This window comes from Lepus europaeus, chromosome 3 (assembly GCF_033115175.1).
Source record: "Lepus europaeus isolate LE1 chromosome 3, mLepTim1.pri, whole genome shotgun sequence".
NCBI classification, from domain to species: domain Eukaryota; kingdom Metazoa; phylum Chordata; class Mammalia; order Lagomorpha; family Leporidae; genus Lepus; species Lepus europaeus.
In genome coordinates, this window is record NC_084829.1 from 152,067,349 (window position 1) to 152,090,843 (window position 23,495).

Here is a 23,495-nt window from a genome sequence, read left to right on the forward strand (position 1 = left end):
GTGAAAGACTACCATGGCTTGAACCGCGTTTCTGTTTGTTAGTTTTTTAATATTTATTTGAAAGTTACACGATGGCGGGGGAGGTCTTCCATTCGCTGGTTCACTCCACAATGGGCCGCAATGGCTGGAACTGCGCCAATCTGAAGCCAGGAACCAGGAACTTCTTCCGGATCGCCCACATGGGTGCAGGGGCCCAAGGACTTGGACCATCCTCTACTGCTTTCCAAGGCCATAGCAGAGAGCTGGATTGGCAGTAGAGCATCCGGGACTCAAACCGGCTCCCATATGGGATGCCAGCACTGCAGGCGGTGGCTTTACCTGCTACGCCACAGTGCCACCCCCTGTTTGTTATCTGTTGAGATGTCCATTACTGAACTCCAGACCACAGATCAACTCTGCAATAATGAAAACTGTAATGAAGAATACATTTTACAATAGTGTGGGGTTATATCACAGCTAGCTGGTAGAGAGAGCTATCTTTGTCTTGTTGAGTAGCTCTTCTTCCTCTATCAATAATAATTTATTAAAATATACCTTTTGCCATTGCCAAGCAAAGTTCTTGAGGCCTCCACAAGAAGTGGGAGAGAGGCTTCCAGGAGAGACTTACAGCCTTGGTTAACATCTATTCCGTCAGCTCATGGTTTAGCAGGTGTTCATCAGACACTAAATCCATTAACTGCATTACACTCCTGTATTTTCTTTTTTTTTTTTTTTTAAGATTTATTTTTATTTATTTGAAAGTCAAGAGTTATAGAGAGAGGTAGAGACAGGAGCCAGGAGCTTCCTCCAGGTTTCCCAAACAGGTGCAGGGGCCCAAGGACTTGGGCCATCTTCCACTGCATTCCCAGGCCATAGCAGAGAGCCAGATCGGAAGTGGAGCAGCCAGGACTCGAACCAGTGCCCACATGGGATGCCAGCACTGCAGGCAGCAACTTTACCAGCACCAGCCTCTCTTACAGTATTTTGTTAAACATGTAGTGTATATTATGCTTTTGAATGGTTTGATAAGAAGAGGACTCTCCTGATGAAGTTGTCAGTGCTGGTTTTAAGTAGCTCTGAACACTGGTTCATGGGATTACCCCAGAGAGAGCAACAGTACTAAAGGACAAGTGCATTTTTTGTGAGCTGGAAAGGCATGTGATTTTCATACAAATGTCGATGTGACTGAACTCCTTATTGGAGAGACCAAGGTTGAATCTGTGTCATGTTAGCTAATAATGAGAAATCACACGACATGAAGAAAATGTGAGAAGGCTGGGCATGGGCGAATAAAATTTATGGAGAGAGTGATTTGTATAATGCTACACAGGAAACTTGGATGCAGAGTATCATTAAAATATGGAGAGTCATCTTAAGAAACCAGAATGTTTCAGCAGGAAAGGAATATGCCAAAGAGAGTGTATCTCTTAATTTAAGCAAAGCCTTTGACAAAACTGTTTCTAATTTACCGTGGTTTGAAAATACAGCAGCGTATGGCCTGGGATAGCAGTGGAAGATGGCCCAAGTCCTTGGGCCCCTGCACCCGCATGGGAGACCCGGAAGAAGCTCCTGGCTCCTGGCTTCGGATGGGTGTAGCTCCGGCCGTTGTGGCCATCTGGGGAGTGAACCAGCAGATGGAAGACCTCTCTCTCTGCCTCTCCTTCTCTGTAACTCTGACTTTCAAATAAATAAATAAATCTTGAAAGAATAAAATAAAATACTGCGAGAGGGGCTGGTGTTGTGGCATAGTGGGAGAAGCCACCACCTGAGACACCAGCATCCCATGTGGATGTCAGTTCAAGTTGCAGTTGCTGCGCTTTGATTCAGTTCCTGTTAATGGCCTGGTAAGACAGCAGAGGATGGCCCAAGTGCTTGGGCCCCTGCTGCCCATGTGGAAGACCCAGATGAAGCTCCTGGCTTCTTCCTGGCCATTGCAGCCATTGGGAGAGTGAGCCCCCAGAAGGAAGATCTATCTCTATTTCTCTCTCCTCTTTAACTCTGCCTTTCAAATAAATTTTAAAAAAAAATTCTCATAAGAGATAAAAAGGCTAACCGGATAAGCAGGTTCTAAATTGGGTGAACATCTAAGGCTTCTCGTCTGTAGATGACATCTGATCTGAAATGTTTGGCACTGTAAGGATAAATGTACTTGCTGTGGAAGGACTGGGTAGGCAGTTGTAATCAGTTCTCACACATCTCGCTAAGCTACTCCTTTAATTAATTAAAGTTAACAACTTTGTTGTCATTTGTGTTCTCCAGCTTCCAATTGTGGAAAAGATAAGAAAGATTGCCCAGGCTGTCTACGGAGCCAAAGATATCGAACTCTCTCCCGAGGCACAGTCCAAAATAGATCGTTATACTCAACAGGTAAGACTTGTACCTTGAGGAAGAAATCCACCTTAGCCTCACAAAATACTCACTTGGATTTGAGGACCCATAGTCTACAAGGGTACTTCGAAAAGAGTTCGTGGACATGGAATTAAAAGATAAGTTTGTGTGCAAAAACTTTGAAATCTGTGCATGGAAAGAGTATTCAAAAAGTTCATGGAAAATACATATTATGAAAAAAACAGTGGCCTGTGTTGTGGTGCAGCAACCTGTGTGAGCACTGGTTCAAGTCCTAGCTGCTGCACTTCTGATCCAGCTCCCTGCTAGTGGGCCTAGGCAAGGAGCAAACGATGTACCAGGTACCTGAACCCCTGCCACCCACATGGGAGGTTCAGATGGAGTTCCAGGCTTCTGGCTTTGGCCTGGCCTAGTCCCAGCCATTGCAGCCACTTGGAGAGTAAACCAGCAGGTGGAAAATCTCTATCTCTTCCTATCTTTCCGTAACTGCCTTTCCAATGAATAATTAAATCTTTCAGAGAGAGGGGGGGGGGGGGGGCTGGCGCTGTGGCATAGTGGATGGAGCCACGGCCTGCAGTGTCGGAATCCCATGTGGACACCAGTTCGAGTCCCAGCTGCTCCGCTTCCAATCTGGCTCTCTGCTGTGGCCTGGAAAAGTGGTGGAAGATGGCCCCAAGTCCTTGGGCCCCTGCATCCGTGTGGTTAACCCAAAGGAAGCTTCTGGCTCCTGGCTTCGGATTGGCACAGCTCTGGCTATTGCGGCCATCTGGGGAATAGGAAGATATCTCTCTCTCTCTCTCTCTCTCTCTTTCTCTCTTTCTGCCTCTGCCTCTCTGTAGCTCTGCCTTTCAAGTGAATAGATAAATCTTTAAAAAAAAAAAAAATGCATGGATATCAAATTTTTTTTGCACCAATATAAACTATGAACTTACCTTTTAATTCCATTTTTTCCACAAACTTTCTAAAGTACCCTGTTTTGTCTCCCCAGCTGAACTGTGCTTAAACCTTCTTTGTGGTCAACAGGGACACGCTCGGGTTGGCTGTATTCAGAACATTATGTATTCCCTGCTGTTTGCACCGCTGACTTCCCCGGTTGGCAGTGCCTAGTGTGGGTGGTGTCCGCCTTTGTGTGTGATGTGCCATCTGCGTCTCTAACGCTCAGCCAGAGACTGGAAGCTGCCCTCTGGGCCTGGTTTAGATAATTTCTAGTATTGCACTGCAGCTCTTTTGCTGCCTTCTCCACACTGACAAATAGGAGCACAGCACATACAGGTGGGGAAGGTCTGTGTTCTTCCCCTGCCAGTGGCTTTCTGCCTCTAGGGAGTGGCTAAGGCAGGTGACAGTGGCTTTGATATGATTGCACGAGCCACTTCCTAGTCCCATCAGGGTCCTCGTAGGCCAGCTTCATTGCGGACTGCTCAGCCAGTCTGGCCAAAATAAGCATATGGCCCGAATGTCGTCCCCCCCCCCCCCCCCCAGTCTGTCATGCAGTAGAAATCGGGCGCCTACACAGCTTGCCGCCAAGACAGCGTCATGATGAGCAGCACTGAGCCATTTGTTTGAATCCTGTGTCCGAGTCATATTTGACATCTTGTTTTGTATTACCCGTGTCTGCCAGGGGTGCTCTCCGGGGTTTGGCAGGCTCACCAGAAACTCGTTGTTCTTAGAGCTTTCCATAAATGCCCTTGGCTTATCCTCCTTACAGAAGATTCCCAACACTGCTGCACACTCTGGGTTGTTCTATGGTGAAATTTTCATTCATGTTTAATGAACCCAGTACAATAAGGTCATTGTCTTGAGATTTCCTTTATTATTTCCCGCCATGAGTTTTTCATAATGCTATTTAGGACCATCATTTGTTCGAATATTAAATCTTTTCTCCTGCCTTTTTTTGGTTTTTGTCTAAAGCTTTTCTTTTATGAAGAGGATGATGGTACATAGCTTCTTTTTTAACCATTTCTACTGACAATTTTTTTAATTAGCCCAACTTCTATCAATTCATAGAAAACATTTCAGTAATTGATCTTCAGTACCCAAAACTCTGGGCGCCATTTCTGTGAAACAACTGTGATAGTTCCCAAGCAGAATTTCTTTTTTTTTTTAAATTTATTTATTTATTTTTATTTATTTATTTATTTATTTATTTATTTTTTTGACAGGCAGAGTGGACAGTGAGAGACAGAGAGAAAGGTCTTATTTATTTTTTTTAACAGGCAGAGTGGACAGTGAGAGAGAGACAGAGAGAAAGGTCTTCCTTTTGCCGTTGGTTCACCCTCCAATGGCCGTTGCGGCCGGCGCGCTGCGGCCAGCGCACCGCGCTGATCCAAAGCAGGAACCAGGTGCTTCTCCTGGTCTCCCATGGGGTGCAGGGCCCAAGCACTTGGGCCATCCTCCACTGCACTCCTGGGCCGTAGCAGAGAGCTGGCCTGGAAGAGGGGCAACCAGGACAGAATCCAGCACCCCGACCGGGACTAGAACCCGGTGTGCCAGTGCCGCAAGGCGGAGCATTAGCCTATTGAGCCATGACGCCGGCCCCAAGTAGAATTTCTATTAGCACCGAAAGGTAGGGGTTTCGAAAAAAGAAACGCCCTTGGGAATACTCAGAAATCCTCCAGATAGTTTTGGGTTGAATCATGCGAAATTCTGTATGGGTTACCTCTCTGCATGGGTTATCTCTGCCCATCAAGGGGATATTCCTTAAAAGTTACGTGCCAAGTATGTGGTTACAGTTAATTAGCAGAGCCTCTGGGGGAACACTGTGTGCCATTTAATCAGAACCAGCCCACAAGGACAGGGTCGTTTTTGTGAGACTCCACATGTGACTTCCCGCCCTTTCACCTCTAGAACTCTGGGTCAGGCATAGACTTTGGTCCTTAAAAAAATCCGCGGCTTAAACGGTGACCTCATCTCAGTTCCTATAATGTAATCGCACATCAAATAGCTGTGATTCATAAAGCGGCACAAAGGAGCCCTGTGGTTCTCAACCGATCCCAAGAACGAGTGCACGACGGGACTGAAAAGCCTCTGTCGTGACGGAGACTTTCCCTCAGCTCACCTTGCTGTGTCCCAGACATCTAATAGCCCAGGAAAGCAGGGCCTGCGGCAGCCACCACCTCTACCATTTGGCCTGAGAATTGCCGGGCTTCCCCCCAGAACACACCATGCCACGTGTGCCCTCTCTCAGAGACCCTCCGGAGCATCCAGCCGAGCCCTCAGCCTGCTCAGTAAGCCATGGCCACAGAGTGAGTGCTTCTGCTCAGCTTCCTGCTCGCGCACAGACCCAGGAGCGTAACAACCTCATCCGTGGTTTCAGTTAACCACAGCCCAGAAATATCAGATGGAACATTCCAGAAATAAATAATTCATAAAGTTTTAAACTACTTCTATTAGAGTACATTGTTAAAATTGTTCTATTTAATGATTTCTTGCTGCTGTTTAGCTCTGTGCCACTATAAGACATTGTGTAGGTATGTTGGTATAGTCCTCGGTTTCAGGCATCCACTGGGGGTCTTGGAATGAACCCCTGTGGATAAGGGAGGACTATTTTTATAACAAGCAGCCACCGTGTGTGCCTGCAGCAAGTGTACAAATTAAGCCTCTGTGTCAGTGAACATGTTTCTTTTCCTTTCCCACAGGGTTTTGGAAATTTGCCCATCTGCATGGCAAAGACCCACCTTTCTCTGTCTCATCAGCCTGACAAAAAGGGTGTGCCAAGAGATTTCGTCCTGCCCATCAGTGACGTCCGGGCCAGCATAGGCGCTGGGTTCATCTACCCTTTGGTCGGCACGGTGAGTGAGTGACAGTGTCCAAAAGCCCTCCATCCCGTGATGTCATGATGCCGGCATCACCATGTTCTGCCAGCTGTCTGCAAGCACCCATCGGGGAGTAATTGATACTTCTTGCTGCTTCCAGCAGACCCTCTGCCGCTGTGGCTCGAGTTTTCCTTTTTTTGCATGAGTGTTCAGGATCCGTAAAATCATAAACCGCCTTCCCTAGGACAAGGAAGGTGATAACTCAGGAGAATTCAGTTGTTTGAATGGTTCAGTGCTTCCTTGGAATGATAACACTGTACTTCAGAGTGGGGCCATACAGGACCAGCCCAGCCACACCCAGGGCCGGGCCAAGCCTCTTCTCACCTCTGCCTTCTTGCTCAGCACATCAGGTGGGAAGCCGTGGCTTAGAGAATTTGTGAATCGTGTGCGTTCTTGTTGTGACACTGTCATGTGTTGCTACCGGATGATCATCGTGTTATTTCAGTTTATCGGTGGAGGGGAGAGAGATGATTAGAGACACAAGAGTTTACCAGAACATTTACAATCCACGATGGTGAGCTTTACACATAAAAGGCATTCATAACAAATCCCTTGTCGTAAACTGTGTGGCTGTACTATGCAGACAAGGAGTGGATGGGCAAAATGTGCAGAATTCTTCGATATTTACACATTTCGGCTCATATTGGACACAGTGTTTTCAGTAAGCATTTTTTGGATTCTTCTTGCATGTGAGGCATGGAGATTCTAAGGGGAGCCCGTGTGAGCAGCATAGTTCAGATAGCAGAGGCCTCTCTAATTGTCTGCTGTGCCCAGGGCAACAGCAGGGGTCAAGGGTAGGGACTGACGAATATGTCACAAAGGGCTCAGTCTAGGAGCTGGAGAAAATAGGAGCTCCTACTACAAGCCACAGCATCACAGGCTGTCTCTCCCAGGGTGGGCAGTGTGGCTGGAGTTGGAGAAACGGGATGGGGGATAGCAGGATCTCAAATGCATCTTAAGGAACTTGGATTTCGTGCCATGTGTACTGGGAGCGCTAGCTGCTGGGGTTGCTTTTTGTTTCTTAGGGATTTTTTTATATCAGAAGGAAAAGAAAGTGGGCCAATAAGTATTTAGAAAAGTAGCTGTGGAGGCCACGTGTAGAGGATTTAGGAAAACGAGAAACAGACTTAGAAGAGTTAAATTGGCTGGGGGCCATTAGAGACGCGCTGCAGCCACAAGAATGGATGCGGAGGGTGGAGGTGGGTCTGAGAGGGTAGCCACTTACAGTGGGCACTGGGGAAAGGGACCCTGCAAGCTTGGTGGCTCAGAGCAGTGATGTCGTCGGTTGTGTGAAGAAAACAGGAGGGCAGCAGACTGGCTCGGCCCAGAAATGAGTGTGGCTTGGGCAGGAGAATGTAAAGGGGTAACAGGAACACAGCGGAGTCTTTGCGCCCCCCTCCACCCCATCAGAAATGCAGGCGCTACGCTCACAGGCAGGGAACTCTGACAGTGGTAAGGATGGAGGCCAAGGCAGTCATTGAACAAGGGGAGCAGCAAGGATAACCCGAGGGCCAAGAGAAGAGAGAGAAGCACGCTGCCGCAGAGATGGCCACGTGTCCACAGCTGTGGACAGCAGCCCCGGGGCAGGCAGAGTCCTAGGAGCCCGGCGGGCCGTGGCCGGGAACTGCAGGCCGGAGGAAGGGATGGCGATGGTGTTGATACGGGGAGAAGGCATCGAATAAGACGGGTCCACTTTAGGCACACGCTTCGGATGAGTGAGCCCGGGATTGGGGGTGGGTGGGGGAGGGTGCTGACTGCAGAGGGGAAGGCGGGGACTTTGGGGCATGGCAGTGGTGTCGTGCTCAGGGCGGTGGTTCCACAACTCAAGGCCAGCAGGCTTTACAGATGGAATATTGTCATGTGTGACTTCTGCGTGCTCCTCACTCTGTGGGCGCTGAGAACGCTTGCTGCCATGCGCACTGGCTCCGGTGGGTGAAGGGCTCAGCTCAGGCATCAGGATAGCTGGGCAGTGTGGGTCCAGAGAAGTGGGACCACCAGGGGAGACGCGGGGCCGCGGGGGTGCCAGATGGGGCGTGAGAGAGATCTTCTTCCATCCTCTGGTTGACTCCCCAAATGGCCTCAATGACTAGGGCTGGGCCAGGCTGAAGTCAGGAGCTAGGAGCTTCTTCCAGGTCTCCCACATGTGTGGCAGGGGCTCAAGCACTTGGGCCATCTTCTGCTGCTTTCCCAGGTGCATCAGCAGGGAGCTGGATCAGACGTGTAGCAGCCGGGACTCAAACCGGCGCCCATATGGGATGCTGGCCTCACCGGCAGCAGCTTAACCTGCCATGACACCGCGAATGTGTCCAGGGCCTTGGGGACCCCACACAGAGGAAGCTCGTCTGCCTCAGCAGTTCACCGCAGAGGAAGATAAATGTGAAGTCACAAAAGCAAATGATTCGGTGCAAAAATTGTGAACTAGATACCCCTGTTTGCTTCTGGGCATTCATGATGATTTACTAAAAATCACAATATAACAAAGTCTTTGGGTCCTCGAAGCAAGCGTATCATACATACCTCCTCCCTCCACAGCCAACAGCACCACTTCCACCACCAGGTAAAGGCAGTTCTGGGAAATCAGAATTCATTCCCTCAGCCTCGCCTCCTGGCTGGCTGCAGGGACATCCCTGCGCCAGGCTGGACGGGAAATGAATGTGTGGAGCAGCCCTGCAGGAGCAGCTGCCACTGGCCACGCTTCCCCGGTGCCGTTATCTCGTCTCTGCAGCACCCGGCCAGGTTCCTCGCGCGGCCACACAGGGACGCAGCGAGCGTCAGTGCCAGCGGTGAAACCCTCCCGCAACAGCGGGTGTGAGGAGCCAGGAAGGAAGCCGGGCCTGGCTACAGGAGTTCCTGGAGGTCAGGAAGCCGTCCCTCGGGGGCGGTGGCCTGAGCGGGTGCTTTCTCTGACCGGGCAGGAAGCTGCGTGTGCGTCGAGCAAGTGCACGGCTGTGGCCAGGACCTCCTAATAAGGGCTGGTATTTACTTTGACTCCACTTGACCCTGTTCTGGGCCCTGCCACGGGCTGCTGAAATGCTTGTAAGATTCATCACCCACGTGGGAGAGAGTGTAGTAATTTCCTGCTAAGATGACCAAGGGCAAGGGCATGGGGACACTGCAGGTGGGAAAATTCTAGCGTAATGGGTCACTGTGATGCTTAGTCACTCGGTATGTGTCCTGGAAATGCATATTCATCTGTCTAGTCCAGAACGTCCAACCTGAGGCCTGTCAGAACGGTTCTCCATTCTGCAGCGTCCACCCGTTCCTTCATTCAGTTACTCATTGAGCAAATCATCATGAAATGCATGCAAGGCCAAAAATCACGTGGAAAACAAGTACCAGTCCTTCCTTCGCAGGACTTAGGGTTTACTCTCGTAAATAAAACTGTACAAGTACAGGACGCTGGGGGCTTTTAACAAAGGGAGAAATCCCCTCTGGGTAAGTCCGTAAGGCGGGGCAGGGCGCCCTCTCCCCACAACACAAGTGATGCTCCTGGAACAGTGAGCATCACCAGCATGGCTGACCTTGGGGGGTCACTTGGAGAAATGCTGTAAAGCTCAACTCTTCTCCCCTGCATATTGAGTTTTCTAAGCATTGACTTTTCTTTCCATGTTGGCTTTTAGGCCATATTTTTTCTCATATTGCATTGTTCGATCCTGTTCTGTTTAGTTATCACCTTAGTTGGCACTGGCCCACGCAATCAAATCATAGCAATAAGTGCCATTAACTGATGTGGTGGCTTTACATTTGGCGTCCCCATGGTGTTGCATAGAATCCAAGTACCTGGATTCCTCATCTTGTGCCATCTAAGACCTTAGCTGCCTTAAACAGTAAGGAGAACACTACAATGTGTGTAAGAAAAGGAGCCAACTTTTCCTTCCTAAAATAACTTGCTGCATTCCGAATATACCTCATGTGTATTCTTGCCCCTTTTGATGGCACTGTACTTAGGTGTTCTCTCCAGCATATTAATGAAAACTATAAAATAGTACAAGACTCTTGAACAGCACAATGCCACTTAGTGCATCTTTTTCTAAGAAACTGCTCATCAAATAGAGATCTTTGGACTGGGAGCAGAGCGAGTCATTTTTTAAGATTTTCCAACCCTGTCTTCTATAAATTGCCTCATTATGATGTCTTTCCAAACTTCTCTCCAAGCTTATGGTTTACCTAACAGCTTTATTAAATTCAAAAAAATCTAAAGCCTGTCTCCTCCAGAAAAAGATGAGCAGGTGGTCTTGGGCTTTTGGTCCCATTGTTTCAATAGCAATGTTAAGTCCCTATAGTTTACAAGGACTCTTTAATCAATTGACATACATTTCATGGTGTAAAAATACTAATGTGACAGCAAAGTGTGTAAGGTGATATTGTTGAGAAGTCAGTTACATTTCCAAAACCTTAACGTTGGGCTGTGATGTGATGAGGATTGTCTTCTCTCTACTTCGCTAGTCCAAAGTACTACACTGGACACCTGTCTTTTATAAAAACAAATACAGTCAGTTACGGAAGGGGTGGGCAACAAGCTCTAAGTACTTGGGGGGAGATGTTCACCTGGGGCCAGATGGTTTCACGAATCAGAATAGGGGGCCGGCTCTGTGGCACAGTAGGCTAGACCTCTGCGTGTGGTGCTGGCATCCCATATTGGCACGGGTTCATATCCCAGCTGCTCCTCTTCTGACCCAGCTCTCTGCTATGCCCTGGGAAAGCAGTGGAAGATGGCCCAAGTGCTTGTGCCTCTATTCCCGTGTGGGACACCCGGAGGAAGCTCCTACTTCCTCAGATTGGCCCAGCTCTGGCCATTCCAGCCATTTGGGGAGTGAGCCAGCAGGTGGAGGACCTTTCTCTCTGTCTCTTCCTCTGTCAGTAATTCTAGCTCTCGAATAAATAAATCTTTGAAAAAAAAAAGAAAAGATTCAGAACACACATGGAGTCAGGCTCTACTCCATGCCATTTCCCAATATATCCTGGCTTGTCTTGCAGTGTTTCAATACCTGAACACTTAGGACCCGGAAGGAGGAGTGAAAGAGCTAGAGCATTCCTTAGCAAGGAAGTGCCTCTTGAGAATGGTTGGTCTGGACCTGTGAAATTTAATGCACCCCGAGTCTTCCCTGCCCACTGTTTTGGGTTGGGGGTGGGATAATGTGTCTCCCAAAACACTTGGCCTGGAGAGGCATCCGACCCAAGCTTGAATTCTTAGCAGATGTCCATTTGAAATTGGTTTTTGGTACAATTCACTCTTTGCTTTGACATCTCATTGAGATACTGAGTGAGGTCCTGTGGAACTTAAAGTACGAGTTTGTTTGTTTGTTTGTTTGTTTTTTGGCGCCAACATGCGAGATAATGTTAGGCTGTAGTAGCTATTTCTGACAATAATCTGAGCTGGAATGTTGGGCTTAACCGGGGTCGCGGTCACCTGTCCTGCGGTATTCATAAGGTGATCAGTGTGTGTGGACTGCAGGGTGGCTCCTGGGTCCGCAGAGATAATAGTCTGTTGGTGTATCCAACTCCCTGAGAGTTCGGGAGAGAAAGCTACCGTGGCTGGCCCTGCAGGTCAGAACCCTGGGGCCTGTCCATGCTATGGTCACCTCTTCCCAATTTCCTTCCCTCTGTCTTCCTGCAGCCCCTCCGCTTTGGTCCCTGTGCCTTTTCTGGGGCACAGGGCGATAAGAAGGCACCACATGAGTGCTCCCCCATTTTGCCTGCTGTCAGGGTTGACCTGGGCTGCACCCATCACAGTGTGGAAGTCTGTCCAGGAGCAAGGGACCGAACGGTCAGCCGTCAGTCATGCAGATTTTGTAACCAGCGTGGCCTTTGTGTCCACTCTGGATGACCTGACCCTGGCCACATCTCTACCCAGGTGCACCCCTGATGTCATTGCCAGACTGTGGAAAGCAGGAAACTGCTGGAATGTGTTTGAGGAAGTCAGTGATGTCACTCACAGCTAGCACTGGCCAGCGAGAGTTCCCGGATGGGGTGCTAAAGGGAGCTGGTGATAAAGCAAAGCTGGGCCAGCCGGGCCACGACTTGGCCGTTTCACTTCACGCTCACTTTGCTTTCCGTTCTCCCTCCACCGTTAAGTACGGGCCGCGGGTCAAGCTTCCTGCCGGGTCTGACTCAGGTCAGCCGGGAGAGGGTGGCTCCAGGCTCAGGGGTGACGGGGTCTCCTGTGGGGACCCGCCGTGCTGGGGACGCGAGGTTACGCGTGCACTTCCCCTGGACTGCATTTCCAGCCAGTTACGTAGTGAGAACACTCACTTCCCACACAGCCCCTCCGGTGAGATGTACAAGCAGTGACGTGGTAAGGCCCCGCCATGGCGTGAGTCTGTGTGGAGCTCTGTGGGTCCGGGATGTCCGTGGGGAGTCCAGGGGCAGGGGGTTTATACGAAATCACCTGCTCCTCCCCTTCTCTCCCTCCCTCTCGTCCCCCAAAATTAACAGACTTTCAGCTGCTTCTGCAGGTAGCCTCCCCACCTTGGGACTCCTGGGTCCTGATCTGGATGTAGCCGTGCTGTCTCTGAGGGCTCTGACATCAGCCAGCATGGGCGTGGCCGTCACTGTCTGCAGCCCTGGGCTTCGCTCCTGGGAGCCCGTGGGTTTCCTCTCCCCCATCCAGCGAGGTGCCTTTCCCTACAGCTCCTTATCTCCGCATCAGAATTTCCTGCTTTCTCGCCCTGGATCCAGCACTTCCGCTCCCTCCAGGTTCCCCCAGCAGGTTTCCTGGCTGTCTTGTGGCCGCACCTTGCTCCGGAGCACAGTCACGTGTGTCCACCCAGCAGGAGGGGCGCCTTCCTCCCTCTGCCTTACTGCGTGTGCAGCGAAAGGCAGGGGCCAGCCTCAGACTCGATTTCCAGAAGCCGTGTATCATACTGAACGAGAGAAGCAGAGCCCCGTGACTCATGACGTTCTCCTCTCCGGCACACGGGTCATCTAGGTGCAGTCCATCCATGTGGAAGATCTTTCACTGCACATTTGTTTTCAGGATAAATATAAAGTGACTTGAAATGAAGTCAGCCTCAGTCGGGGAAATACGCTGAGTAATAATGGCGTGGAGCTGAGGGTTTAACCCACGGCTGCTAACCCCTGTGTGTTGGCCATTCTTCCTCTCAGCATGTATAGGAAAGGATGCTTGCAATCCTCTTGCACCCGGCCCTACAGTCGGCACACTAATCTCTTCTTTTTTCTAGGGATTGCCGGAATATTGACTCATTCCCACTCTACTTCCATTTGTAGCCAATTTGTTTTCTTTCTCCCATTTTTGGTTTGGATCCATCATATGAAACTGATAACAGAGCCACACCCCAGTTCAGAACTTCTGAAAATGGTCTGGCACGCATAGAATTCCTCCTTCTTCTACGCCTGTTTATACTTTGGATATCCCAGTGTTTGCCAGGAGGCCCATAGTGAGGCAGCTAAGCAGTTTATGCGAGGGAAATAAAATTAATACAAATCGAAACGCCAGTCTTACACAATAATATCCAAGCCACCCTCAGTGTCCGTTTCAGGGTTTAGTGGAGGAAGATGCATGAAACAAGAAACTAAACTTCTAAGAAAAACGGCGTCCTTTAAAACTGGACTTATAACTTCGGAGGACATACAATTGATCCTATCTGGAACTCATGCCAGTTTGCAGGTTAAAACCGTATATATGTTCCTTAAATTAGCCACCCATGGATATCAGCTTACATGAAAATGTTTGCAGCAGATGCTTTTGAGCGACTTGGTTTTCACATCCTCTTTTCTGGGTGTCACTGACAATTCAGACTGTTTTATTAGATCCGGATATATACCCTCTGATACAGAATCAGGGAGCAAGTGCAAGTTAGGTTTAGGGAAGTCATTTATGTTGGTTTAAGTGATCAAGTGAAGGAATTTTTTGTGATATCTGTAAGACACAGGTTGAAACTTCATAACCACATTGCAGAACCCGTACAGGAATGTTCTGAGTGACTGCGTTAAGTGACTCCCAGGCCACTTGTCGTAACAGTTCTACAAAATGCTGAGGAATACTTGGAACCTAAGGAGCTGAGTCCATCCTGCACGTTAGTCTCCTAAAATCCATCCCAACCCCAAGAGGCAGTTATGTATAGGACCCATGGACTTCACCTACCGCGCTTCCCTGCAGCTTCCACAATCCATCTTCCACTTCCCAAACTTCGCTGTCTTCCCCCTCGGTGTAGTTACTCAAACTCCCAGCCCTTTCCAGGCCTGCAGGTAGGGGATGGTGCCCCGTCACAGACTCTAGAATATCCTTACCGACCTCAAGCACTCTGCCACCAGCTGTAGCCCACCTAGTGTCCTCTTACTTTATGGAGTCATCTTACCTAGCATCTCATGCTAATCCAGGACCCCCAGAATGAGGATAAGGTCTTCAGTTCTTATACGAAAGTTATCTTAGTTGGAAATGTAGTGTAGAACCTTTCACAAGATGTGACCAATTGAGGCCAGCCTCACGGGTGGTCTAAGAATTGACTAGCACAGTCAGATGGAGTGAGCAGTTAAATTTATTGAACATGCTGCAAGGGAACAGTAGGCAGTTCAGCCAGAGATCATTTGGTACACAGCACAGAGACTACAACCTAAGGAAGCATGCCATGCTTATAGCTGCAGTTAGTTAGGGTGAGTTTTTCCCATGACCCAGCAGGTTTTCCCAGGTAGATGATTTGCATTTCTGGGTGGAGCTGAGGAGCCTGTACCGCCCTTAGCTTCGGGATTTTCTTTTTTGGGTTCCCTAGGGCCACCTTCCCCAGAACCTACCGTAGGAGCTGACTAACAGTACTGGTGGCCTGTCACCTCTACAGCAGGAAGAGATTTTTTTAAGGATCTGCTGCCAGTGTGAGTTCACCGCTGCTAGGATCACAGGCTCCAAAGCAGGCTAGAAAAGTAGGTATTTTAAAAGCTGATTGAGGAGACTCAAACGCTCACACTTCCTGCCTGCTCTTAAGGCCAGTTCCCTGGCCCTTCCTGCTGAACCAGCAACTGGCCAGCAGGACTATAAATCAGAGTCCAGTCTTTTTTTAATTATTATTGTAGACTTATATATGGGCACACTGACGTTTACTGATTTATTCTAAAGGATATGGATGGAGAGGTGCCTAGGGTCAGAGAGGGTTGGGAAGGGTCCCAAGTGCAAGATCTGTCCCTGGGGAGATGGGTGCTCATCAGATCTTGTTCAGGAGTTTAGTAGAGCTTATCTCCAGCCCCATCCCCTTGCTTGGAGGTTGGTGGGAGGGGTTCCAGGTGCCAGCCCTCTCATCATGGGGTCACTGGTCTCCCTGGTGACTGGCCCCATCTTGTTGATTTCTAGGGGCTCAGCTTTGTAGACATTCATGGTTATCTGAGGAACTCATTGTGAATCCCAAGAGACATCCATCAAGACCAAATATATTTCACACCATGTCACAACCAGCCAATTGGATGACTTGTTGGTGCAGCCATTTTTGTGTCCATTGTCCCCTTGTGTGCCAGTGTATCACAGTCCTCATTTTAGGTGACGGCACCATCATCATTGTGGCCTCTTCCTGCCGAAGGCCAGACTCCCAAATGTGTTACATAGATGAGCTCATTGCTCCTACTGCCAGCACCGTGAGCTCAGTCAGCGATCAGTACAAAGGGTCACAGGGTATTCTGTGACTGTTAAGGCCTGTGTATTTTTCTGCAGGCTGGTCAGCATGGATCATCACAGGGCTGTGTGTGTGAGCTCTGAGACCCATGGTGAAACCCAAAAGCTGATGTCACCTTCAAGAGGCAGCAGGACGGTAGATAGATAAAACGCGAACACCAGGAATTTCCAAGCAAATACAGTCAGAGCAGTTTGCTTGCTGAAAGGGAGGTATAAATAAGAAGTGCAGTAGACATTCCAAAATGGCGAAGACCACCTGGGTGAGGTTGGCCAAGGAGGTTGGGGCTTTGGAGACAACCTGGAGGGGAGGACTGCCTGGCAGTGACCTCCAGCAGGAAGGAGGGACAGAGGTCGAGACCTTTGACTGCCATGACCTGTGGGGGGAGTGGAGGAAGGGGGCGAGGAGGTTATATGTGTTCTGGAGACTCGGCCAAGTGTAATTCAGCAGAACTGACCATTGACAGCATGTGAGGAGAGAGCCCAGGGTTGGAGCTGGAAGAGCTGCGGCAGCCAACTGGCCTTGTAGTGATGTGATTGGCAGTCAGGTGCCATCTTTGACTGCCATGTCCATGTATCCAACAAAGAGAAATTTGTTTCTGGAGTTCATGAAGGAGGCCAGGTCCAAAAGGAGGAGGCTTATTTGCATTGGGGTGATACACAGTCTCTAATTTTCCCTTCCTCCGGTTCAGAATGTTAAATGTGGACTGAAGGGTTTTGAGACTGAAAGACCCAGTCCTTGCCTTGAAGGCTGAGTATGGCAGGTGGGAGGGTGAAAGGGAAGAGGGGACCGGGGACTGATCTAAGCACACAAAATGCTTCCAGATGCAGAGGCACACAGAAGGGAGCATTGATTCTCCTGTGCCCTGACCCTCACCCCCAAGGTGTCCTTAGAAAGAATGGTGTTTATTGGGGATGAGGGGACAGGGGTGACACATTCCAGAAGGGGCAGTGGGCAAGAGCCTGACCCCAGAGCACATTGAAAGGCTGTAGCTGAGAGTTGAGCTTGACCCTGAAGACAGCGGGGTGAGCCTAAGAAGCTCCTAACCAAGGGAATGATGGGATCACAGCATTGCACAGATGTGAGCTCAGCCATTAAAGCAGTCTGGGGACACTGGGATCACCTGTCGGGGAGAGGAATGCTGAAGACTAAGTTTAAATAATGTGGTTTCTGCATGGGCTGTTGAAGTTGTTTCACACTGCATCATGTAAAGAAATAGAATTACCCTGCACGCCAGGGAAGAAATCTCTTGTCTCTTGAGACTGCCTGCATTATTTGTCTGCCTTGTACAGATTTTTCTGGGCTGTTACAGTCCTCTGCTTTCAGCATCCTTGCTGCTGTATCTCAGCTGTTGTGAGGCCACTGGGACCGGTAACCTGGGTTTCCACCATCTCTGCTCTCTCTTTTTTATGGCATGGTTGATGCTACTTCCAAGTGGCAGAGAGTTAACTTGTCATCAAAGCTATAAAACCCTAGTGATATGTGAAATATTCTCCTTTGTAGCTTTGTGTCCGTGAAAAGTGTAAATCCCGCGCATGATGCTTGTATTAAGAGACAGTTCTTCATTGGGGCCTGGAAATGCTTCTCCTGCCTCTCTTGAGGACTTTTCTGCAAAACCCAGTTCCTGGAACTGGAGGGCCATGTGCAGCTCCCAGTCTGTGATGGATGTAGCTGGCGTTCCCTCCCAAGATTATACAGAGCGAACTCAGCATATTGCTCTTTTGTGATCCTTCAAGCCATTTAAAGACAAGTTGGTTAAAATGCCTTTCAAGTAGATAAACATCATCCATTGATAGCTGCAAGTTCTTTATGATTTGTGATCACCTCAACTGACTGGTTCCTAACGCAGTCAGGACAGCTGGGCATTGTGGCCTTAATTTTTGCTAAGTTTCTCATAGAGAGTGGAATGTGCTCCTGTTTGTTAGGGAGTGAGCAAAGACACGAAGCCACCTCTCCAGGGGGTTCAACCAGGAGAACCATGCAGCTTTTTAAATGTACCTTTCGTTTTCATTTGACCTTAATCTTTATTTGGAGTAGGAAGTATTTCAGACAGAATATATATATATATATATATATATATACACAACCACATCACTGGAAAAAGAGCAGAAAAAGTTTCCTGAAGAATAACACAATGAAGTTTGTGAATTTGAACTTCAGACGGAATTTTTCTTTGATTTGGACAGTCAGCAGTTAATGATACATAGAAACCACAGCAGGGAAGCTACAGCCCTGAACAACTCGCCTGCCCATAAATCCTCCCCTAGCCCGTCCGTGCGATCACAGACTCAGGCTGCGGACAGAGATGGAACGTTCCAGTTCATCCCAAGTGCACGCGTCTCCTTGCAGCCCGCTCTGACATCCTAGCTCCCTCCTGAGTGTTGTCAACACACAGGCACTGCCCTCGAAGTCATTACTCTGAAAACAAAAGCTCTACTAACCTTCCAGGACCCGTCTTCTATGAGCAGAAGAACTGACATCTCTTTAGCCCCAACTAATCAGTGCTTTTCCCCTAAATGGAATTGGAAATCAAAAAAAAAAAAAAAAAAAAAAAGACCCGTGGCAAGGAGGGTTAAAGATAGGAATGTCTAGATAGTTTCAGTCTGGAATGACTGTCTCTAAATATATACAGTCATTCTGTATCCACAGAGCTTAATAGCTTGGAGCAATACCTGGCAGGAGCATAATGTCAACAGGGTGAAGGTGCATAGGAAAGCAAGCAGGAATAAAGGGGTGTTTAAATAAGTAAAAACGATCATTGAGAATTGAAACCTGAAGCAGAGTTAAGGTCTATGGAGCACTCGCTTGGTGGCAGGTGGTACTGTCAGCACTTTGTATTAACTCATTTGATGCTCACAGCACCCTTTCCAAACAGGTCATCTCAGTGTCCCTGTTTCCACGTAAGGAATCTAAGGCACAGAGGGTTTGGTAACCTGCCCTGGTCATAGAGAGAGTGAATGGCAAAACCAGGAGTCAGTCCCAGCATTGCCTCCCCAGAAATATCATAACGTCTTTGTACGAACTGTCTGGTCTTTCCCATCCTGCGACTCTGCCAACCAGCTCGTTAGAAAGGGCAGCTTCAAATGAGGGGCTATAAAATCAATGCCAATACATTGGCAGCTGGCATCCAGAGCCGTATTGCTTAATAGCCATTATTTCCCCATGGTCTTTAAAGTTTTAGTTCCAGCATAAATTTTCCCTGTTTTTACTGTCAGTTATCAAAAAATTTCTTGCCCAAAAGGGAAAATTTTAATTATGCCTCGTTGAGATTTTCTTGCAGCTTTTCTGGTTGGCCAGTGACTCTTGCTTTGCGGCTCTTCCAAGCCAAGACACCAGGCAGATTTTGGAGTTTCTGTCACCCATTAGTTAATGTGCTCTGGGCAGGGCTAGAACTGTTTTCTAAGAGAAACCCTGGCTGCTCTCTCTGTTTGGAGCAGCCTAATCATCTCTTTAGGTGAGAAACTTGATGTGGTTCCTTGATTTCACAAAAATATTGTCAACTCTCCCTGCCAAGTGATTGATCTGCCAGACAGAGGCACATACCCCCTCAGCCTGGTGGATAGATTCACCCATGCCATCACCAGAAAATGTAACCGGGAGCCGTCAGTGCCTGGGCTTTCCATCAAAGACCTGCTTGCGAAACGGTGTTTGTGCAGAACTGCCCAAGAGTCTGCCGTCTGTCTGTTCCTCTGGACGTGGCCTCACTTTGTCCCCAGCCCAGGATGAACCTCAAGGTGCTGTGCACTTACATAGTATAACATAGTATCGCTGTCAGCCACGTGGCCTTTTTAAAGTACTTACTTATTAGTTAATTTGAAAGGCAGAGAGACAGAAAGACAAGATCTTCCATCCACTGGCTCACTCCCCAAGTTTCCCTAACGTCTGGGGCTGGGCCAGACCAAGCCTGGGAACTGAGGACCCAGGTGTCTGAGCCAGCACCTGCTGCCTCTTAGGGAGCGCATTCACAGGAAACTGGAATCGAAAACCGGGACTCAAAGCTAGGCGCTCTGGTAGGAGATCTAAGCATCCCAAGTAGCATCTTAGCCACGGCACCCAGCGCCCACCCCTCCAGCAGAGTGTCCTTGTCATCTTTCGAGGGACAGCAGTGCGACAAGGAAGTCTTTAGGAATGTGCTGCCCTAGGGCGCTGGTGTCCCCTGGACAGCCCACAGAGGAGGGTTCCCTGAGCTAGCTGGGCTCCGGGTTCTGGAGCTGTGTGCTTTCCTGTTTCTCCCACTGTGCTCAGTCCTGGGAGTACAGGGTCTGAATCCTGTTCCCATCTCTGAGACCCAGATGCCAGGCCCATCACCCGGCACACAGTAGGTTCCAGTTGCTGAATGAACTGTAAGGTTTTGAGGTTTTGGGGTGTTTTACTGGGTTGTCTTTGCTTTCCTCGGCAAATGAAAGTGCTTTTTCTCTGTGAAGAGGGTACATCCTGGGGCTGGCTGCTTTTCTCAGGGTTTGCACTGATGAGCAGGAAGCTCTGTACTGAATAAGCAGCTCAGCTCAAATGACTGCACAATGCCTGGACCCCTTGCCTACTCTCTGCCTGGATCTTGGCTTCTATTCCATTTATGTCTTCTGTGATCCTGAGCCCAACAGTCTTACGTTTAGATTTGATTCAGCGCTAAGGCTCCTCGACTTCTTTGCTGAGCCCTTCCTTCTTCTGGAGCAAACACACAGGAGAACAGGAGACAAAGTGTAAATGATGCTGCTGCCCTGGCCTCCCCGCAGGAAATCTACGCACACACAGTGGCATGGCCCCGCTACCGTTTCTTTCTCCATTCATGCACGTTCCTCTTACCTTGGAGGAAGGTGGAACACAGAATCTATTTTTCATTGCACTCAGAGATGTCCTGGGCTGATGTATCCAAGTTATCTCTTCTCCTGCTTCATTTCCACAGCTTCTAAGAGCTTTGGCTGATGGACCCCCATGGAAGTTTGGTGTTCAGAGCCCAAGATCCTCCAGGCACGTCAGGGCTGTGCTGGGGCTCGGGGCAGAGCAGGGAACATGGGGACCCTGGTGCTCACAGCTTTTTGTCACAGCTGTTCTTGGCCTTTGTACTGAAAAGGTCTGCATTTCTGATCTTACAGAAAGCGTGTTCGTACACTTTGCAGGTATGTGTTCTGGTCTGCCTCCTCTGTAGGAAGACCTGCCGCTGACAGCCAGCCAGAATCATTAATTCCATCTTGCATCTGCAGAGTTTTTAGAATGACGGTTGATAATTAGCTGACAGAGGCGCATTTACCCCTCAGATCAGCACCGTGTCGTGAACATGCTGATGTACGGGAGTGCATCGTGTGAAGCAAGAGCTGGGCTCAGCCTGGCCTGGCCCAGTGAGCCGTGTGCACGGGCGCACTGTCACCTGGGGCACCTGCGGGTGTGGACCAAGGGGTCTTTTTGTACTGTTTGAACGTGCTTGGTAGCACCTCACCAATATTATGCATCTCATAGAGCATGTACAGGATCTTTTCTTTACTCAAAGTGAGCCAGCACCCTATAGAAAGGCAGGGTGGCGTGGTGAGCACACCAGGGAGGACAGCAGAGCCACAGTGCACCTGGGCTTAACATCCTGCCCCTGCTGCAGGGCGCCTGTCTTCACCCACTCCCCACCCCCCACTCCCCCACAGTGGGATGACGTCCAAGCTTCTAAATCCTAAACTGGATGCCACTGTTGTGTCTGTAACATCAGGCTGTAAAGTTTGAAAGTGTTCTTTTCCAAGGAGAAATGGTGGCTACTGAAGGATCAGTTGCTATGAAAGCCATCAGGAACTTCCCTGAGCATTGCGGCTCTGCTCTACCCAGGTTTCTTCCTGCAAACCCTGTCAGATGTTAGGTGTTCTTGCCAACCAGGCTCCAGGAAACTGGCATTTCCCAGCACACCTTCCCAAGCATCCCTGACACTGCGTTCCACCCCGCAGCCTGGAGCCTGGCTGCGCTCTGCCCAGTGGGTACGCACAGCTCTGTGATAGGGTGCTTAGGGAGGGTGCTTCCTTCGTATGTTACATAATGCACTGGAGAGCCATCCATTTTATGTATAAGTAAGTCGATGCTTTCCGTGGATTTTGGCTTGGCTGGATTGCACACTCAAATCATGCCTGTAGTGTAGGTGGGGTACAACAGGGACTTGAAGAATGTTCAAGTTCCAGGGGAGGGCCAAGGTCAGCAAGGGGCATTTCTAAGCTGAGCAGCCCAGAATTTGTGGGAAGTAATGTAGAAAAAAATGAATTGGAAGCAAATCATTTAATGTTTTCATAGTAAAAAAAAATTACTGCATCATTTTGGGGTAGAGTCCAGCCACCAGCAGATTTAGGACAATGTGGAATTTAGAAAAGGGAGCTCAGGGGCAGCACTGGTGTGTAGATGGTAAAGCCACTGCCTGCAGTGCCAGCATCCCGTGAGGATGCTGCTTCAAGTCCTCGCTACTCCACTTCCAATCCAGCTTCCTGCTAATATGCCTGGGAAAGCAACAGAAAAAGGCCCTAGTGTTTGGGAGACTCAGAAGAAGCTCCTGGCTGCTGGCTTCGGCCTGGCCCAGCTCTGGCTGTTGCTGCCATTTGGGGAGTGAACCAGTGGATGGAAGATCTCTGTCTCTCTGTCTCTCGATCTCTCGATCTCTGGATCTCTCTTTCTCTGTTTCTGTAACTCTGCATTTCCAATAAGTAAGTCTTTGGAAAAAGAGAGAGAGAAGAGGGGGCACTGGAGAATGAGATGTCACCAAGCAAGTCCAGTAGCAGAGGTCTGATGAACCGGACTCAGAACAGGGGAGGAAGAGAGAATTTAGAAATGGCTGTCAAGTTTCTGATGTGTTCCCTTGGTGAGTGGAGGTGTCGTTTACTTAGGTAAGCAACAGAGGGAGCAGAACCAGTTTTAGAAGGAAGATCATGGTCACTGATGGACTAGGAGGACTCACAGACTTCTAGCTACGCATGGTTCCAGCAGGACACAAAGCACAGGGGTGAAAGGCAGATGAAACCAGGCATGAGATTCCAGTGCATCCTCTTCCTGTGGAGTCGCAAAGGATCCACCGAATCCCCCCAGCATCCATTGTGACAGCGCCTGAAATGCTGTCCACCAGGAAGGCTCATTAGGCCCTCAGTGCCCAAGGTTTCCCTGGGGGCTGGTCACATAGGCACCCTCTGCCTGGCACAGTCCACATTCGAGACTTCCAGAAGGAACGCAGGTGTTCAGCATAAACCCGGTTGCTTATGCAAACCCTTTAAGTGCAGTGAGCCCCTCAGCATTGAAGGAAAGGTGGGAGTCCTCCCCACCTCCCAGACACCACCCTTGCAAGCAGGTCCTTCTAAGAGCAGCACTCATAGACCTGAGGCATGACTCCTTTTCTGCATGATAATGACTTTGGTTATGCATGTATTGAGACTGACTGAAGCATTTGTTTTAAGTTAAGTGAAGAAGCCCATTGAACAATTGCGTATTGAGCTAAGGTGCTTGCAATAAATTAAATTTCCTGGAGTCGGACCTCAAAGATCCAACTCTGTAGGTCCTGAAATCACTGTGCTAAGACCACCAGGTTCAACTCTGTCTTCACATAACTAAGAAGGTGAAGGCCCCAACCACGTGGCCCGGCTGCATGCCTTTTTTTTTTTTTTTTTTTTTTACAGGCAGAGTGGATAGTGAGAGAGAGAGACAGAGAGAAAGGTCTTCCTTTGCCGTTGGTTCACCCCCCAATGGCTGCCGCGGACAGCGTACCGCGCTGATCCGAAGCCAGGAGCCAGGTGCTTCT

At 49.1% G+C, this 23,495-nt stretch overlaps 1 protein-coding gene across 2 annotated transcripts in view; it reads left to right on the plus strand.

Annotated features, from left to right (window-relative positions):
• The window catches only part of MTHFD1L (methylenetetrahydrofolate dehydrogenase (NADP+ dependent) 1 like), a 193,096-nt gene that overhangs the window by 136,770 nt on the left and 32,831 nt on the right, over positions 1–23,495 (plus strand). For both annotated transcript variants that reach the window (XM_062186925.1, XM_062186926.1), the window contains exons 25-26: positions 2,239–2,346; positions 5,961–6,113. In XM_062186925.1, the coding sequence (XP_062042909.1) occupies positions 2,239–2,346; positions 5,961–6,113 (261 nt within the window). The remainder of the gene's footprint in view (positions 1–2,238; positions 2,347–5,960; positions 6,114–23,495) is intronic.